The 15,447-nt window shown below is 49.6% G+C and overlaps 2 protein-coding genes across 3 annotated transcripts; one reads left to right on the top strand and one right to left on the bottom strand.

Annotated features, from left to right (window-relative positions):
* Positions 1-755: 755 nt before the first annotated feature.
* Positions 756-8,886, bottom strand: POLDIP2 (DNA polymerase delta interacting protein 2). Its single transcript, XM_061175935.1, has 11 exons — positions 8,661-8,886; positions 7,248-7,329; positions 5,973-6,070; positions 5,177-5,273; positions 4,931-5,006; positions 4,582-4,689; positions 3,993-4,129; positions 3,152-3,178; positions 2,817-2,942; positions 1,752-1,831; positions 756-1,227 (listed from the first exon to the last, which is right to left on the bottom strand). Exons 1-11 carry the CDS (start codon positions 8,819-8,821, stop codon positions 1,113-1,115), a joined length of 1,107 nt encoding a protein of 368 aa, XP_061031918.1. The 5' UTR covers positions 8,822-8,886; the 3' UTR covers positions 756-1,112.
* A 113-nt stretch (positions 8,887-8,999) lies between these two features.
* On the top strand, positions 9,000-14,030 carry TMEM199 (transmembrane protein 199). Of its 2 annotated transcripts, none has more exons than XM_061176560.1 (6): positions 9,000-9,232; positions 10,971-11,044; positions 11,373-11,462; positions 11,975-12,017; positions 12,230-12,342; positions 12,644-14,030. In XM_061176560.1, the coding sequence occupies exons 1-6, from the start codon at positions 9,022-9,024 to the stop codon at positions 12,734-12,736; spliced, it is 624 nt and encodes a 207-aa protein (XP_061032543.1). In that variant the 5' UTR covers positions 9,000-9,021; the 3' UTR covers positions 12,737-14,030. The 2 variants fall into 2 exon arrangements, with proteins under 2 accessions (XP_061032543.1, XP_061032542.1); XM_061176559.1 differs by having other exon boundaries at positions 12,641-14,030.
* The last annotated feature ends 1,417 nt before the right edge of the window (positions 14,031-15,447 follow it).

Genomic DNA, 15,447 nt, shown 5'->3' with positions numbered 1-15,447 from the left:
GCTTACAGTGAGTATAGCTTGGTCAGCTCGCTGCTGTGGACATCATAATTGTATTTCTGTTCACCACCTAACCTTATGTTCTCACTGGGTCCTATGCCCCATTGCACTCAGTTGCCCTGCAACCCGGGCTCCCCCTGGTGGAGGATTAAGGACAACACTAATAAGGGTTGCAACTGAAATTTAATATTAATTCAAGAAAATGACCTCTGTAACAATCACTATAGTAGTGGGGGAGCAGGAATCCTAAGAATCAGGGCAAAAATGCAGCACATTTTATCTCTGGCTCTTGGAGATCTGTGAGAAGCTCAGAAAGTAGACTGGCTTCGTCACTGTCCATACCTAACACTCCTTGGCTGAGTTTCTGCAATTGTGATCTGGAGGCTTGACAGACCTGTGCTGGCAAGCCCATTGCTCCGGAAAACCTGACAGGCTTGCCTCACTCCTCCCCCAGGCCCACGGAGGCCAGAAACGCCAATAGTTGGCCAGCACGAAGAGCCGAGCCACTTCTTTGATCCTGACGCTGGCCTCCCGCTCTGCACTTGGCAGAGGGTAAAGAGAACAAGAGTCCAGTCCAGCCCCCGCCTCACTGGCTGAGTGACCTGGGAGACATCGGCCAACCCCCAGCCTCAGGAAGGAGACAGATACTCTAGTTGAAGGGGCAGCTTCCTGGAAGGGCAGTAAGGACAGCAACGAAGGGCCCCTGCCGGGTCAGCAAGGGAGCCTGAGACCCTGGGGGCAGAAATGGCAAGGGGGGGCCAAGCGTGCACTGGTTTATTGACCAAACCTCACATTCTAGACAACTTGTGTGACAGGCTAGGAAACTCCTCCTGTTTCCTAGCCTGTATGGCATCTGAACACAGAGAGTTCCTGATGGGAAGGTTTACTGGAACACAGCGTAGGCAGGGCTTACGGGGAAGGCCACCCTTGGAGGAGTCCTACGTGGGTCTTCTGGAGAAAACAGTTATACTCCACCCGCCAAAATAAGAACCCCACAATCAAAAGGTGCAAACAATTAAGAGACCCACTGTGGCCCATGACAGAGTTCTGCAGCAATTGTGGGATGTGAGCTGTTCTCTGGGGTCTGAGCCTGGGTGCTCAGGGCCTCAGCTGGCCTACCAGTGAAGGCCTGAAGGTGGTGTCTTCTCATCTTTATTGCTTTCAAGGGAGAAGGGAGGGATCCGGACATCAAAGTGGGAACCATCAGGCCTCTCGAAGCGGAATGTGCCCCTGTGAGAGAAACTGGTTTAGAGGGAGTGAGGGTTGAAGCCTGGAGAGCCCAATGTCCTCAGCACCAGAACTGAGGCAGGATAAGACAGGCCTGGGCTCTCTTCTGCCTGGCTCATGCCAGGACAACACTGATCAGAGACCCAAGAGCCTATCCTGGCCCTACGTGAGAAGAAGAAATGAAGCTCTCCTGAATCTGGCCCTTAGATGCACCCTGCATAAGCTACCCAACTATACTTTCAGGTTAAGGAGTGAAACACCAGGGAAAAAACCCGACTACATGGGCAACTCAGTGCAGCATCAAAGTCACCAGACCTCTTTGACCTAAGTCCTCATTCTACAAAATCACAGGGAACTGGAAAACAGTCATAAATCAGACAAGACCCACACAGCAATGAACAGCAGATAAGGCTCCACCTCAGCACTTCACTTGGTCCAGAGTTAACTGCAAGCTATAAGCTCTCACTTTTCTGACCTGCAGTGTCCGTGGACTTGAGCTGCCCCTGCCCCAGCACGTGCTTACTCACCACATGTGCCCACTGGAAGCTTGCAGGGAGACGTGGCTGCTGTACTGGAATGCGGGCTGCTCCTTGGATAACACTGGTTCCTGTGAGGGTTCAGGCAAAATAGGTCAGGCCAGACAAGCTCCCTGTACCCCGGGGCCACATGCTGACTGCCAGTCCGGGCTGGATGCCCCCTCATGCCTCCCACCATAACAGCTGACCAGCACCTTCCACAGCACAGCCATTGACCTGGGCCTTTTATTCTGACCCTGGGAAAGATCATCTCAGACTGAATGGCTGAGGTTACAGGCAAAGATGCTAAGCCCAGGATCTACTCTGTAAATACCCCGTCCAGCATCCACTCACTAAGCAGCTAAGTGCCAGGAGCCACACTGTGCTCAGCAAACTTCTGCTAACTTACGTCTGCTGGTAATCATAAGGTAATAGGTGTGATCCTAAGAAACAGAGATTTTGGTTAACTTGCCCAAAGTTATGCAGTAAATAAACAACACAGTGGGCATTTGAAAACAGACTAACTCCAAAGCCCTGTTCTTTCTATCCCACGCTGCTTCCCCAACTCCCTGCTAACATGGATAAATGCCTGTTGAATGTGGTCCTCTCTCATGACTTTATTTCTCAGGAGACTGGGTAGGGTAACGCAGGAATTGCAAAATCAGATCTCTTCAAGGACCAGCAGAGGATGTACACGTGTAAAGAGGCAGAGGAAGGATGACCAGGAGTGGTGGCGGGTCCATGCCCCACCCAAGGGCATCCCAATAGATTTTTAAAAAGGCTGGCAACCACAAGCTTTGATGGCAGACTCACTTGGATTCAAACCCAGGCCCTGCGACTACTAGCTATAGGACCAAGGGCTAGTTAAACAACAGTCTCAGTCTCAGTCTCTTCATCTGTGAAATGCGTTATAAGAAAACTGATCTCACGGGTGAGGTTTCTCACCCCAAACAGCCCTAAGCTTTCACACACTGAGCCTCTGTCCCTAACCACAGAGGAGGAGGAAACCATGCACTAAGCTCCTAGGCCTGCTGGGCAGGACTAGAAACTGAGCATTACTGGCCCAAAGATGCTCACCCTGCCCACCACCCCTCGGCCCCGCACTGTCTCCAAGGTGCCGGATAGACTGAATATCCTCCAGTGTCGCTCCCGGAGCTGTACTACGTCACTGTCGAGGTTCTCCAAGCGGATGCAGTAACGCCACTGTGGGGGTAGGGGAGAGAGTTCACATCTGAGAAGGAACAGACCCTGGGCCAGCCCCCTTGGAATTCTAGAAGAGCAAAGGGCAACAAAGACCGACACCAGCACTGCACCGTCTCACCTCCCGCCCCCAGAGGTAAACCTGCCCACCTCCCAACCTGCGCCCACAGGTACACCTCCTGAGCTCCCCTCCTCCCGAGGGAGACACTCACCCAGTAGACGTGGGAATTCTGGGCTTCCTGGGGGAAAAAACACAAAGAATTTCAGGCCCAGAGGGCAGGAACAAGTCTATTCCCATCAACAGCTCTCCAAGGGAGTGGATGTATTCCAGGAACGTTGCAAAGACAACAAAGCCACAGGTATCTGTGGGTTGATGATGTCTCAACTATGGCCAACAAGCCCAGAGGGAGGCAGCCTCCCTTGGGTCCATCCCTGGCGCCCTTCCTCTTCATCCTATCAAGATCACGAACAGAGCTGGATGCCAACAAAAACCAGCCCTGGGGCTCTTCCCTTTCTCACCACCCTCCCTGTCTTCCCCCACATTACTGCTGGTCCAGGCTGCTGTCCTCCTCCTCGGCCTTTCCATATCCCAACCTTATTTCAATACTTGGAATGCTGTATGTTGGCCTCCCGCCACTACCATGAGCTTCTGAAAGGCAGGGGACAGGGTTTCATTTATATTTGTATCCCCAGGACCTAGCTTACAGCCAAGCAAAAAATAGCTCAATAAATACATAAAAAGTGGGAAGATGAGCCTACGCTGATTTAAACAAGTATGTGTATATTCTTCATAGACGTGGCTCCCTTTGAGCCGGAAGAGAAGGAAGAGTCAGCCAGGAGGCCTCCTTCCTGGGATCTGAGAGTTTCCTTGCTCTAGGTCTTGGTGTCAGCTGTTGCCAAGAGGCTGCTCAATCCCAATCAATACATGCAGCACTTGAAAGCAGAACCACAGGCACGTGGTTTAAATTTGGAACCCACACCAGCAGTCACTGGGGACACCACACAGAACCTGGGGGCCTAGCCCTGAGGGGAGGTCCCAGGCTGGGCACATACCCTCATGCCCATGTAGAAGGGGATGACGGTGACACGGATGTTCTCGGTTGTTTCCCGGTGGACATCGGAGAGCTCCAGCCAGGGGTGATTCTTCTCTTGCCAGGCCCGTAGCGTCTCCCGAGCCGCAAAAGGGGGTGCTGGGGCAAGAGATCGACTGGTTAGTCCAGGCCAGCGTCCGGGGCGTTACACCCTGCCCAACTGCTCCTCCTAGAGAACCCTTCCCAGCGGTGGCCCAGGTAAACAAGACACCCAAACATGAGCAAAAGCACAGGCTGGAAGAAAGCACAGAACTGCCTACCAAGAATAAGCCCTGAGGAGGTATGTGACGTCAGAGGAAGAGAAATGGACTGCGAGTTAGGAGCCCTGGTTTTCAGACCTCACTCTGCCACCACCTAGCAACCTTGAGTCCCTTTTCATCATCCCTGAGCCTGTTTCCATATCTGTGAGGAGGAGATAATAGCCATCTACCTGACAGGTCTAATGGGAGATTAAATAAGATTGTAGAAATAGAGCTTTGAAATTGCTTCTGGGATATTCTCTTTGAAGAAAGGGCCCTCCCACTCCACCTTCCCTCTATGATAGAGGTTACCTTTTGTCTGGTCATATAGAAGAAATCTTTCAAAGAGCTCGTGCTGGATGGGAACCTGATCAGTGGAGGTGTAGGGGAGGATGTCTTCATGGCTGACATAATCCAGGCCTGGCAGAGAGACAGAGACAAAGAGACAGTGAAACTCACATAGGAGGGGGGAGGAATGGGGCTGAAAAGAAACACAATTCCTGGCCTTATGGCAGGGTGGGACGACCCTGGCACCCCTGCTCTCAGCATCTATACTGCCTCCCAGCAGATTAAAGGACAGCAGAAAGGCCTCAGAATCCTCTCCCTGAGACACACCAGACCCCCCTCATCGACAGGCACCACTCAGATGCTCCTTACTCACCTGGGATGGCATAGAGGGCCCGGCTGTCGTCATGGTTAGCCAAGAAAGTCACAGCTTCTGTCTGAGATCTCTGAGACTAAGGCAAGAAGCGAGTCAGAGATTTTCTCGGTCACTATCCAGTCCTGAGGACTTAGGGCCCAGTGCTGATCTGGGCCTGTTTGACCCCTCTCCTTCTCTTAGTCCCCATCACGGTTCGGGGCTTTCCCATGGAAAGGAACCCCAGGTGCAACCATCTTGCTTACTTACTATATGTGGACAGTCTCGGGCATCAATCAGCACCTGATAGTAAGTGTGAGTTTTGCCTTTCACCTCCTTCGAGCCGTGGCCGGCAGGGTTCTCTGCTCTATGGCGCAGGAGAAGAAGCCCAAGATCAACCCCAGAGAAACGGAAGCAGTGCCTGCCCCAGCTCCCTACCACCCCCTCACCTAAACAGACCGGTGCCCGAGCTGTAGGAGCTTAGCACCAGCTGGGTAGCTGTGCAGCACACCCTGGCCCAGCATTCCTCAGTCAGGGGCAAGCAACAGAGTGTGGTGTAGAGTCATCATTTGTCTTACTCTCTGGATGCCTCTTAGAAAAAAAGGGCCAAGCTGAGAATATCAAACTGCTGCCTTAGTCCCTGGAGCCCAGAGCACCCCACTCTTCTCACATCCCAGGGGCTGTCTGTGATCATTTAATGGAGCTGGGCCTTTTCTTTTTTAATGTACTCTAGTGATGATAAGAGATTAAGGGAAAGATTCTAACTGAACATCAAGAAATCAGGAAGCCTGGTCCCCCATATGCCCTCTGGGGTACTTATAATGCAAATTGAGAATGCCTTGGGAGAGCATCCTGGGGAGACCTAAAGGGACCCCCTAGCTTAAGACTGTCCCTGGCACTCAACACTTTTGTCTCCATGGGTATTAGTGCCAAGGGAGTGTTCTGGGACCGCTCCTAAGGCCCAGAAGGATGCTGTCTTCAGTGCTGGGACCCCAATTATGTATGTCTGCCATGAGTCAGGCCTCCTCCTGAGGATACTGTGAGGCACAATGATAGGGAAACTTACTTTTCTGGAGCTACAGAAGCCACATCCCGGTCATACAGTCTGGCCTGCCAGGGAAACAGGACAACACCTCGGTAGCCAAAAACACTGTGAAGGAAAAGCTGGGAGAAAAGAGAGGCCTCAGTCAGTCTGCAGCCCAGCAGGTCCATCCAGGTGGGGCCCCGACCACTAAGTGGCACAGGTGGTGGCAACTCCAGCACAAGGTCTTGCTACTCTTTCCCTTGAACTCTGTGATCCACCCAGACCAACTCTGGAACATGTTTACTGCCTCTTTACCTGGCTGACTTCTACTCATCCTTTTTTTTTTTTAATTTATTTATTTTTGGCTGCATTGGGTCTTTGTTGCTGTGCACGGGCTTTGGGGGCTACTCTTCGTTGCGGTGCATGGGCTTCTCATTGCGGTGGCTTCTCTTGTTGCGGAGCACGGGCTCTACAGCGCAGGCTCAGTAGTTGTGGCTCACGGGCTCTAGAGCGCAGGATCAGTAGTTGTGGCGCACGGGCTTAGTTGCTCTGCGGCATGTGGGATCTTTCCGGACAAGGGCTCGAACCCGTGTCCCCTGCATTGGCAGGCAGATTCTTAACCACTGTGCCACCAGGTAAGCCCCTACTCATCCTTTAGGCCATAGCTGAGGCCTCTAGGAAGCCTTCGCTCACCTCCCCTCCAGTTAGCACACTGTAGAGCCGTTGACCATTTGCATATTGTAATTCCTTTCTAGACTGTCAACTCCATGAAGGCATTGCTTTCTGAGTTAACACCAATGCATAAAGCTCAGTCCATTGTAGGCACACGGAAAAAAAAAAAGTTGAATAAACAAAAAGTCCTCCTTACCTACAAGGGGCCTAAATCTATCTCAGTGGATCTGGCACAAAGCTGACATAGAAAAAGAGCCTCACACCCAGAGCGTACTTCACTGCAATCAGTTCAACTATGACAAAGCATCAGAAAGCAGGTTTGCTTTTCTGAAAGCTCCCTCCACTGGCTTCCCACCAGCCACTATGTTAGATGACTCTTCAGCAACAGGACTCTCTCCTCAATACAGTCCAAACCATCTCTGTCCACACTAACTTGGAAACAGAACCCAATGACACATGAAATGTATTCAAATCCAGGAAAACAGAAAACCCGTCTTAAAAAAAAAAACAAAAAAAAAACTTGATTCTGGTCTGGCACCAAACACCAAGGCAGAAAACCGTAACTTTCATTCCTGTGACCAAATCTGACCCTTTCAGAAGCAGAGCACACAGTGAAAATGAAAGATGACGCAGCCCAGCACTCACCTGCCCAGTCTCATATTTTCCGTTCTGTTTTGGCACTTCAAACACACCAACTGTCTCCAAAACTTTGCCCTCTGGTCGGTTTCTGATTAGGAAGGAAAAGAACAAGCAACTGAACAGCTAAGAAGTGAAGGGTACTAATCCATCAGTAAAAGCTACTAGGATACTGAGGGGCCAGGGCAATGACAGCAGAGAAGGGTCGCAGCAGTGGGGCCAGCTGAAGCAGGTAAGGGTCCTGCCAAGTCACCACTCCACAGAGATTCTGCCTTTCCTCCTTTGAGGTCCAGCCACAGATGCCTCCATAAGATCTGACTGCTCCCAGATCACTTTCTCCTCTCTTGACTCTCAGCATTCCTCATATCATGCCCTCAGACCCTGCTTAATTGTATCCCTTGCCTCCATTCCTTCCCTGACCCACCCTCCTGAACTCCCACAGTATTTTAACTGCCCTTCCCACCTTGCATTTCAGTTATTTGTGTCCCTGTCTTATCTCCATTAGAGACTGCAAGTTCTTTGGGAGCAATGCCTGTGTCTGATTAGCCTGTGCTCCCTCTCAAAGCCTAGTGTATAAACGGTGCTCAAAAAATACTTATTTTGTGTCATAATTCCATGTCCATCTACCCCTCTAAACTGCAGTCCTCACCCCTGCACTACACCTAGTATTATTCTCTCAATCTAGTTTTTGTTCAGATTTAATCAGTTTTCACAGGAGCCTTAAATTGGAAATAGCTATCATCTCTCCCCAGTGTCCGTGTCTAATCTCACCCACTAAAAGGTCAGCTCTTACAGTGGTCTCTCCGGACAGGGCTGCTCTTTCTAGGGGTCCTTCAAAGCACTGTCTTCTTACTGTTTTGGAGATGTGAACTTTATGCTTCCTGCCACTTGATTCACCCGCCCCAGTTTGATCTGCCTGGCCCATCCCTAGAGACGCTGCTCACACCATCCCCATGGCCTCAAACCCCCTTCCCCAAGTCACATAAAGAGAAAGTGTGTCCCCAAGGTCACATTGAAACCTGGGACCCACGCAGGGCACAGATTCGGGTCCTGTTTCCCACTTCTAACATCTTTCTGTGGGACGCCTTGGCCCAGTCACGGGCTGGGGGAAAGCCCTAGGACTTAATTCAAGGGCTGCCCAGTAACAGCGGCGCTCGGATTCCCGCATTCGGGGAAGTAAGATTCGCTCCGGGAGGGTCAGTAGTTCCCCCTCAGAGCCAGCCCTGCACAACCCAGGGCTCTGGGCCGCGCTCCCTTGTCCGCTCCTGGCACGCGTCGCGGGCAGCGCAGTCGGCTCCCGGCCGGAACCCTCTCCCGGGTCGAACTCCAATCACCCCCAGCCGGCCGGGTTCCCTGACCTCCCCTCTGGCCCGGGACACGCTCCCTGGGCTCCGGGCTCAGCCCCCGTGCTCCGTCCCTCACCGGGACGAGAGGTGCCTCCGCGTCGTCGTGGTCGCCACTGGTGGGAAGGTCCCAGCTCCACCCGCCGCACAGAGCGGCCTCGGCCCCCGGGCCCCGGTCAGCGACCGGGACCACCAGCGACTGCCCACGGTCAGGGCCCGCCGGGCCACACAGCCCGCCATGTCCCGCCCGAGTACCCGCTGGGCTGCTGACACAGGTCCCGACCCGCCGCCGGGCGGCGTTCCGCCCCCGCCCCACACTGCCCCGCGCCGCTTCCCCGCCCCCTTGGCCCTCTGCCCCGCCCCGCGAGCTTCGCGCTCCTTCCGGCACAGGCGGACGGAAGTCCCGGCCCGGGGTCACCTGACCCTAAAGTCGGCTAGTCATGGCGTCTTGCTTGTTAGCTGGCGAGCGACTTGTACGCGCTTTGGGCCCCGGCGGGGAGCTGGAGCCAGAGCAGCTGCCCGGGAAGCTGCGGGCAGAGCTTGAGGCCGTGCTAGGGAAGAAGCACAAGGGCGGCGATCGCTCGGCTGGCCCCGCTCGCCTGGTTTCTTTCCGCCTGATCCGGGACCTGCATCAGTACCTGAGAGAAAAGGGTGAGCCCCAGTCTCCAGTCCAGAGTTGCCTCCTTTTTTCCAGAGTTTAGTCTCTCCTGAGGTCTTTTTTCCTACCTCTAGCATTTTTATGAGGGATGTACCAAACTCGCGGCTTGCATTACTCCCAGCAAAGCCAATCTACTGAGGCAGGGTTGTGGTGAAGGAAAGTACAGTGTTCAATGCAGGGTGCCAAGCAAGGGAGTGGGAGACAAGCCTCAGATCCATTTCAGCTTGGTCTTTGAGTTAAGGGGTTTTCGTTTAAGGGAGAAGAACAAAGAGGCTGGGAATAATCACTGTCATGTGACATTTCCTAATTGTCGTTTTGCGAGTCAGGATGTCTCTGATTTAGGATTCTCAGGCCAGGTGGTCCATGGCTCCGGCGTCTGTTAGCTCACCTTGCCCTGGAGAAACAACTGGAGTTTGCAGGTTAATGATGATATCTATAACAGCACTTTTAGTACATTAAAGATGTTATCAGCAATAGCAGTTTTAGTCATCTGACTCTGGTTCGTTAGTATTGTTAGCAAAGGATTGAGGTTAGAGGGGACAAGAAAGGGAATAAAGTTTTGGATAGAGAGATTAATTATAAACTCAGTAAGGGAACTCAGTTTTAGGGGGACTGGGTTTCAAATCCATCACTCTCCTTCACCCATGGAATGATCATCTGGCCAACCCAAGAGTCACCTCATAAACCCTGGGGAACCCACTCCCTTCATAATTTCCATGGGAATTCTTCGTGGATGACAAAATTTACTTCTGCAGTTTCTGTTCTCTTGAGTCTCCTCTTTACTTCCAGGCCCACTTAGGCCCACCTGACCCTTGAGGAAGTCCAAGTTCTAACCCAATACCACTGCACAGGTTCAGTTTCTTTCTTTTAAGCCACATTAAAAAACAACTTAGCATAGTGAGCTTGCCCTGTTTGGGAATCTGGATTTCTTAGCAAGAGTGCCAAAGCTGATGGTTTTTTGTTTGTTTGTTATGGCTGCGCCGCTCAGCTTGTGGGATCTTAGCTCTCCAATCAGGGATTGAACCCGGGCCCTCAACAGTGAAAGTGCGGAGTCCTAACCACTGGACCACCAGGGAATTCCCTAATGGGATTTTTTTGTTTGTTTTTGTTTTTGGATATAGGATGATGGAAAAGTGTGTTGAAAGATCTGAACTGGGAGTAGCATCTGTGTTCTAGTCCTAGCTCTGCTATTAACTCTTCTTGGAGAAGTCATTTCTCTTCCTTGGGCCTCAGTTCCCTGAACATGTAAAGGGGGGCAGTAGGACTAACTGACATGTAAGGTCTTTTGCCAGAATTAACAGCCTACCCAGAAGTGTGAAGGGTAGATTCTTCAATTATTGGAACTAAAAAGGACCTTAGAGATCATCTAGTACAGTGTCCTGTGAGTATTTGCCACCACTACGCCTTAAACCTATTTAGGGCTAGTTCTGTTGTGGCCACAGAAATTACCTAACTTAAAGGCAGATATAAATGGCTTACATGTTATTAGCTGTGACATTGGTAGGGTAATTGAGAGCCAACAATTAAAGTCAGTATGTAGCACTACGAGATACTTATGTGGGATTGTCCTAGTTTCTTCCCAGTTGAAAATGATCCTGGAGATGAAGTGATATAGGCATGGCCATGTTTTATTTTGGTAGAAAGAACTGAAGAGCTAGACCCTTCTCTGATGTTAATCCTTCACCCTCAGCTCTATGCATCATTATGTTTGTGGAAATCTTTTCTTTCTAGGTTCCACACTATACCTTCATGAGCTCCTAGAAGGCAGTGAAATCTATCTCCCAGAGGTTGTGAAGCCTCCTCGGGTATGTAAGGGATATATTTGTGAGAGTGGGTGTTGGTTGAGTTGGGTTTACTCATGATACATCCAAATTTATGAATCAACATTTGGGCTCAAAAATTTGTCTTTTAAGTCCTTGAATGCTGGGGTGGGGGAACCAGATATTGTCCTCCCAGTCTGACAGCTTGGAAAACTGAAATTAAAAAAAAAAAAAAAAAAGTTTCCAAAGCACTGGAGGCAGAACTGGTACGTGGGTCTTCTTAGCAGTACTTTGTCCCCTGAAACTAGTGATTGTGACATGCTTTCTAGCAAGCTGGGAATATCATTCTTCTCATTTGATTTTTCCTCCTCAGAACCCAGAGCTAGTTGCCCGTCTGGAGAAGATTAAGATACAGCTGGCCAATGAGGAATATAAGCGGATCACCCGCAATGTCACCTGTCAGGTAAGGGCCTGCTCTTCAATACATGGACTGTGTAGCCCCTGAAAGCAGGGCCCTGCACTGGGAAGAGGTGCAGATGAAAGAAGCAACATGGAAACCTGGTTTGTATACTATTAAGGGACCGTAGAAGCTCTGTGCTGCGTACAAGCCAAATACAATTCCCAACTCATTTACTGAGACTCTGGGCTCAGATGGTGACTGATTTTTAAAGGTTGTAGAGGGTGGGGATGAGCCTGGAGCCATTCTTCTGACAGGGCTCCCTCCTATTCTCTGTATGCTCCTGCCCCAGAGCAGGAGAGGGGTACATGGGTACTGGGAACCTATGTCTCTTCTCTGAAATGCTTGACCTGTGGTCCAGAGAAGAATCCAACTGGTCCCAGACAAAATCCATGGAGAAGGCAGAACTAATGTGTTGGGTAATGAAGAGGGCTGAGCCCAGACTGACAAATGAATACTTGCTGGGCTGGCTCTGAGCTGCTTCCATTCTGAAATCCTTTGCTTTTTCTTTTTCCCAGGATTCAAGGCATGGTGGAACCCTCAGTGACCTGGGAAAGCAAGGTGAGGTACTAGGAAATCAGGCTGCTAAAGCCTCTACCTGGGACCGGTCAGTCATGGCCCTCCTTCCCACTCCAGTGCTCTGGGTTTAAGCCTGAGCTATTCAGGCTTGCTGTTGGAGGGAAACCCAGCTGAGGGGGGAGGCAGCCGTGAGATAAAAGGGCCTCTTGGAGGATGCTGACCTAACGGTTTCTTCCCTGGGCTCCTCCCCAAAGTGAGGTCAGTGAAGGCTCTGGTCATCACCATCTTTAACTTCATTGTCACGGTGGCAGCTGCCTTCGTCTGCACTTACCTTGGAAGCCAGTATATCTTCACAGAAATGACCTCGGTGAGTAGGTACTGGTCAGGGCAGGGTGCCCCAGGTGGGAGTGTTAGTGGGAAAGGGAGAACATATGTGAAAATGCCTTGAACAGGTTAGGTATTTATGTGATAAACAAGGGGGACATTAGATCTATCCAACAGTCATAGGGGTAGGTAATAACCTCAGGAGAATCCAGATCCTCTTTTCTTCCCTTCCCCCCAACTTATGGGCTGGGTTGAGGTCCTCTCCATCCTTATTAGGTGCTAGAGGCTGCAGAGCTGGAAGCTGGCCTGCATCCCCTAAGCCTGGTTCTCGCACTTCCCAGCAGGTACTGGCAGCATTGATCGTGGCCTCTGTGGTGGGTCTGGCTGAGCTGTACATCATGGTGCGGGTGATGGAAGGTGAGCTGGGAGAGCTGTAACCGTGCTTCATCATCAAAGTCTGGAGACTCCAGGCTCCCAGCTGCCAATCACTGATTCTCAGTCAACCCATCAGGCTCTTTGTACTCAGCTCCGGTTAGTCAGAGGGCCGAGCCAAGACCACCTGCTGTTCCTGTGCGGAGCCCCATCCTCTGTCAATTTACAGAGTGGGCAGTAGAGGAGACTCAGACAACGACTGGAAAGAACTGGTCTAGCTGTACATTCTCCTGAACCTGGTGCCCATCTGCCTTCTACAGTCCATTCTGGGCATTGCTGGGGCTCGGTTTTTTTTTTTCCATTGGAAGTAAAGAGAATCCAGGCCTTTCCAGAAGTAGACCATACTGCCTTGAACTTGCCCAGGTGCAGAAATCAGTGGTCATCCTTGTTCCACACATCTTGATGCAGACCTGTAATTTAGATCAGAAGACTCCAAGAAAGCAGAAGGGATTCCCTTGCTTCAGTTTGTGCTGGAAGAGGAACCAATTAGAGGACATCAAATGAGAGAAAGCCGGATGGTACAGGATGGTGGAATCAGAAGCAAGGCAGCTACCTTTTTGGAATCTTAGTTTCTGTCTTTATCTTCTTCCTTCTGCTTGCCTTGCTCAGATTTTCTATATGCTTCTGCCCGTCTCCACCACTCACCAGCCCTCCTTAAACTTCCCACCTTCCTATCACCCTTTGCTCTGCTTCCAAAAATGAAAACAGTTCAGATGGCAAAACAGTATGTTTGCTTTTAATTGCAAAACCCCTTGTGCTTGTTTGTATTTGTGGGGAGAGTATGCCTACTGTGAGTTGTCTCAACTAATAAAGGAAGACATTCTTGGTAGACAGGGGACTATTTTCAGATTTAACTCTATGTGTAATTATATAAATATGAGTATTACTTTATAATATATATGATATGTGTACATATTGTTATACATAAGCCTAATGTAGGTTATTTTATGTGGATTCTTAAACATGTTTGGGTAAGTGCAAAACAATAGTATGTAAAAGTTCACAGTTGACTAATTGTTTTACATGATTGCTTTTTGTCTTCACAACAATCCTGGAGGTTGGAAAAGGAAGTGGTTTTAGGCCCCTTTTCCAGAAGGCAAAACTGAGGCTGAGAGAGGTCAAATGATCAACTTCGGTCCTTCCTCTGTTAAATGGAGCCAAAGACTCCTAGGTTGTCCTGAAGTCTCTATGTAATGTTAAACTTCGAAGAACTTAGATTAGTGGTGTATTGATAGAATCTGTATAAGACATTTAGAAATTATAGCAGCATTATTATTTATCCAATAAATATTTTTTGTATCCAGTGTATTCTTATTTCAAATCTCACGACAACACAAAAGCCCAAAGATTTCCATAGTTGTGAGAATTGGTCAGGGTCTGCTCCTAATGGTGGATTCTGTCTTTCCGTTTGTTCAGTGTATGAGCTCCCATGGTCTTTTTTTTCCCCAGGACACTATTCTGTTCTTAGAAATTATACACTCATTGGCTCAGTAGATGTTTCCTCTACAATATTGCCAATTTCTTGAATTATAGCAAGTCAGCCTCTCAGGGCAATATTCTGCATGAGAGAGAGGGAGGGCTTAGGCCCTTCTGTTACACCTCAGATAACTTTGTTGAGAAATCTTACGATCTCTATTGTTGATTGGAAGAAATGTCAACTGTGAGAAAAAATGCGGGTGGCATTTTACAGTGTTTCTAGCAACCCAGACTGTTTAAGATTGAGTTAAAAAGCTACACCGAGTCACTCATTGCTCCTGATAAGCAAAGCCAAGCCAGATTTCTAGAATTCTTGTAGACATCATCCCTTCTCAAGTGACTGGGTCTTGCAAATGGAAAGAGCTTTAACCTTCAGACCAATATCTATGCTATGTGCTTAAAAAATCTATTTGAATTATTTGCTTTGGTCTGTATTCCATTCTCCACCTTTGACAATGAATATCTCTGGGGTATATGGGCCGAGAACAGTAAGAAAAATGAGGGAAAAAATACACAGATTTTATCCTGAAACATATAAATCAGAACAGAGAACCAGGGACTTCCCTGGTGGCGCAGTGGTTAGGAATCTGCCTCCCCTGCCAATGCAGGGGACACGGGTTCAAGCCCTGGTCTGGGAAGATCCCACATGCCACAGAGCAACTAAGCCTGTGCACCACAACTGCTGAGCCCACGTGCTGCAACTACTGAAGCCCACGTGCTTAGAGCCCGTGCTCCACAACAAGAGAAGCCACCGCAATAAGAAGCCTGCGCACCACAACAAAGAGTAGCCCCTGCTCACCGTGACTAGAGAAAGCCGGCGCGTAGCAACAAAGACCCAACACAGCCAAAAATATAAATAAATAAACAACAGAGAACCACAGAATTTTTAAATGCAACAAAAACTTAGATTAATTTTCCCAACCAAGCAATTCACAAAGACACTAATATTCAGGAGGATCACCTGGCCTGTCCAAGGCCACAGAGCTTATTAGAGCCAAAACTAGAACCCCTGGCTCTTGGCTGTCATGTCACCATTCTCCACACTTAACACTATTCAGTCTCTTCCTAAAGTTAGAAAATTGGTCAAAGTATATATGAAGTACTAACATGGAGTGGGAACTCATTCTCACCATGTGCTTAATAATTATTAGCTCTTTTTTTCTCTTCCTGACCTTCAGGAGTCTGAGGTTGAAGTATTCATTGTGTCTGATGCAGTTCCTAATTTTCTATATTCTCTTTC

Source organism: Eubalaena glacialis, chromosome 19 (genome assembly GCF_028564815.1).
Source record: "Eubalaena glacialis isolate mEubGla1 chromosome 19, mEubGla1.1.hap2.+ XY, whole genome shotgun sequence".
In the NCBI taxonomy this organism is placed as follows: domain Eukaryota; kingdom Metazoa; phylum Chordata; class Mammalia; order Artiodactyla; family Balaenidae; genus Eubalaena; species Eubalaena glacialis.
Note: the sequence above shows the minus strand (reverse complement) of the source record. Positions and strands in the feature narration are given on the sequence as shown.

Excerpts from the sequence above, each read along its gene's own strand:
- POLDIP2 (XM_061175935.1), bottom strand. The coding sequence starts at position 8,821 with ATGGCGGGCTGTGTGGCCCGGCGGGCCCTGACCGTGGGCAGTCGCTGG. Across the intron at positions 3,179-3,992 it reads CCTTCTACATGGGCATGAGG|GAAGCCCAGAATTCCCACGT; the intron begins GTATGTGCCCAG and ends TTTTTCCCCCAG. Across the intron at positions 2,943-3,151 it reads AGAATTCCCACGTCTACTGG|TGGCGTTACTGCATCCGCTT; the intron begins GTGAGTGTCTCC and ends CTACCCCCACAG.
- TMEM199 (XM_061176559.1), top strand. The coding sequence starts at position 9,022 with ATGGCGTCTTGCTTGTTAGCTGGCGAGCGACTTGTACGCGCTTTGGGC. Across the intron at positions 9,233-10,970 it reads TCAGTACCTGAGAGAAAAGG|GTTCCACACTATACCTTCAT; the intron begins GTGAGCCCCAGT and ends TTTTCTTTCTAG. Across the intron at positions 11,045-11,372 it reads AGGTTGTGAAGCCTCCTCGG|AACCCAGAGCTAGTTGCCCG; the intron begins GTATGTAAGGGA and ends TTTCCTCCTCAG.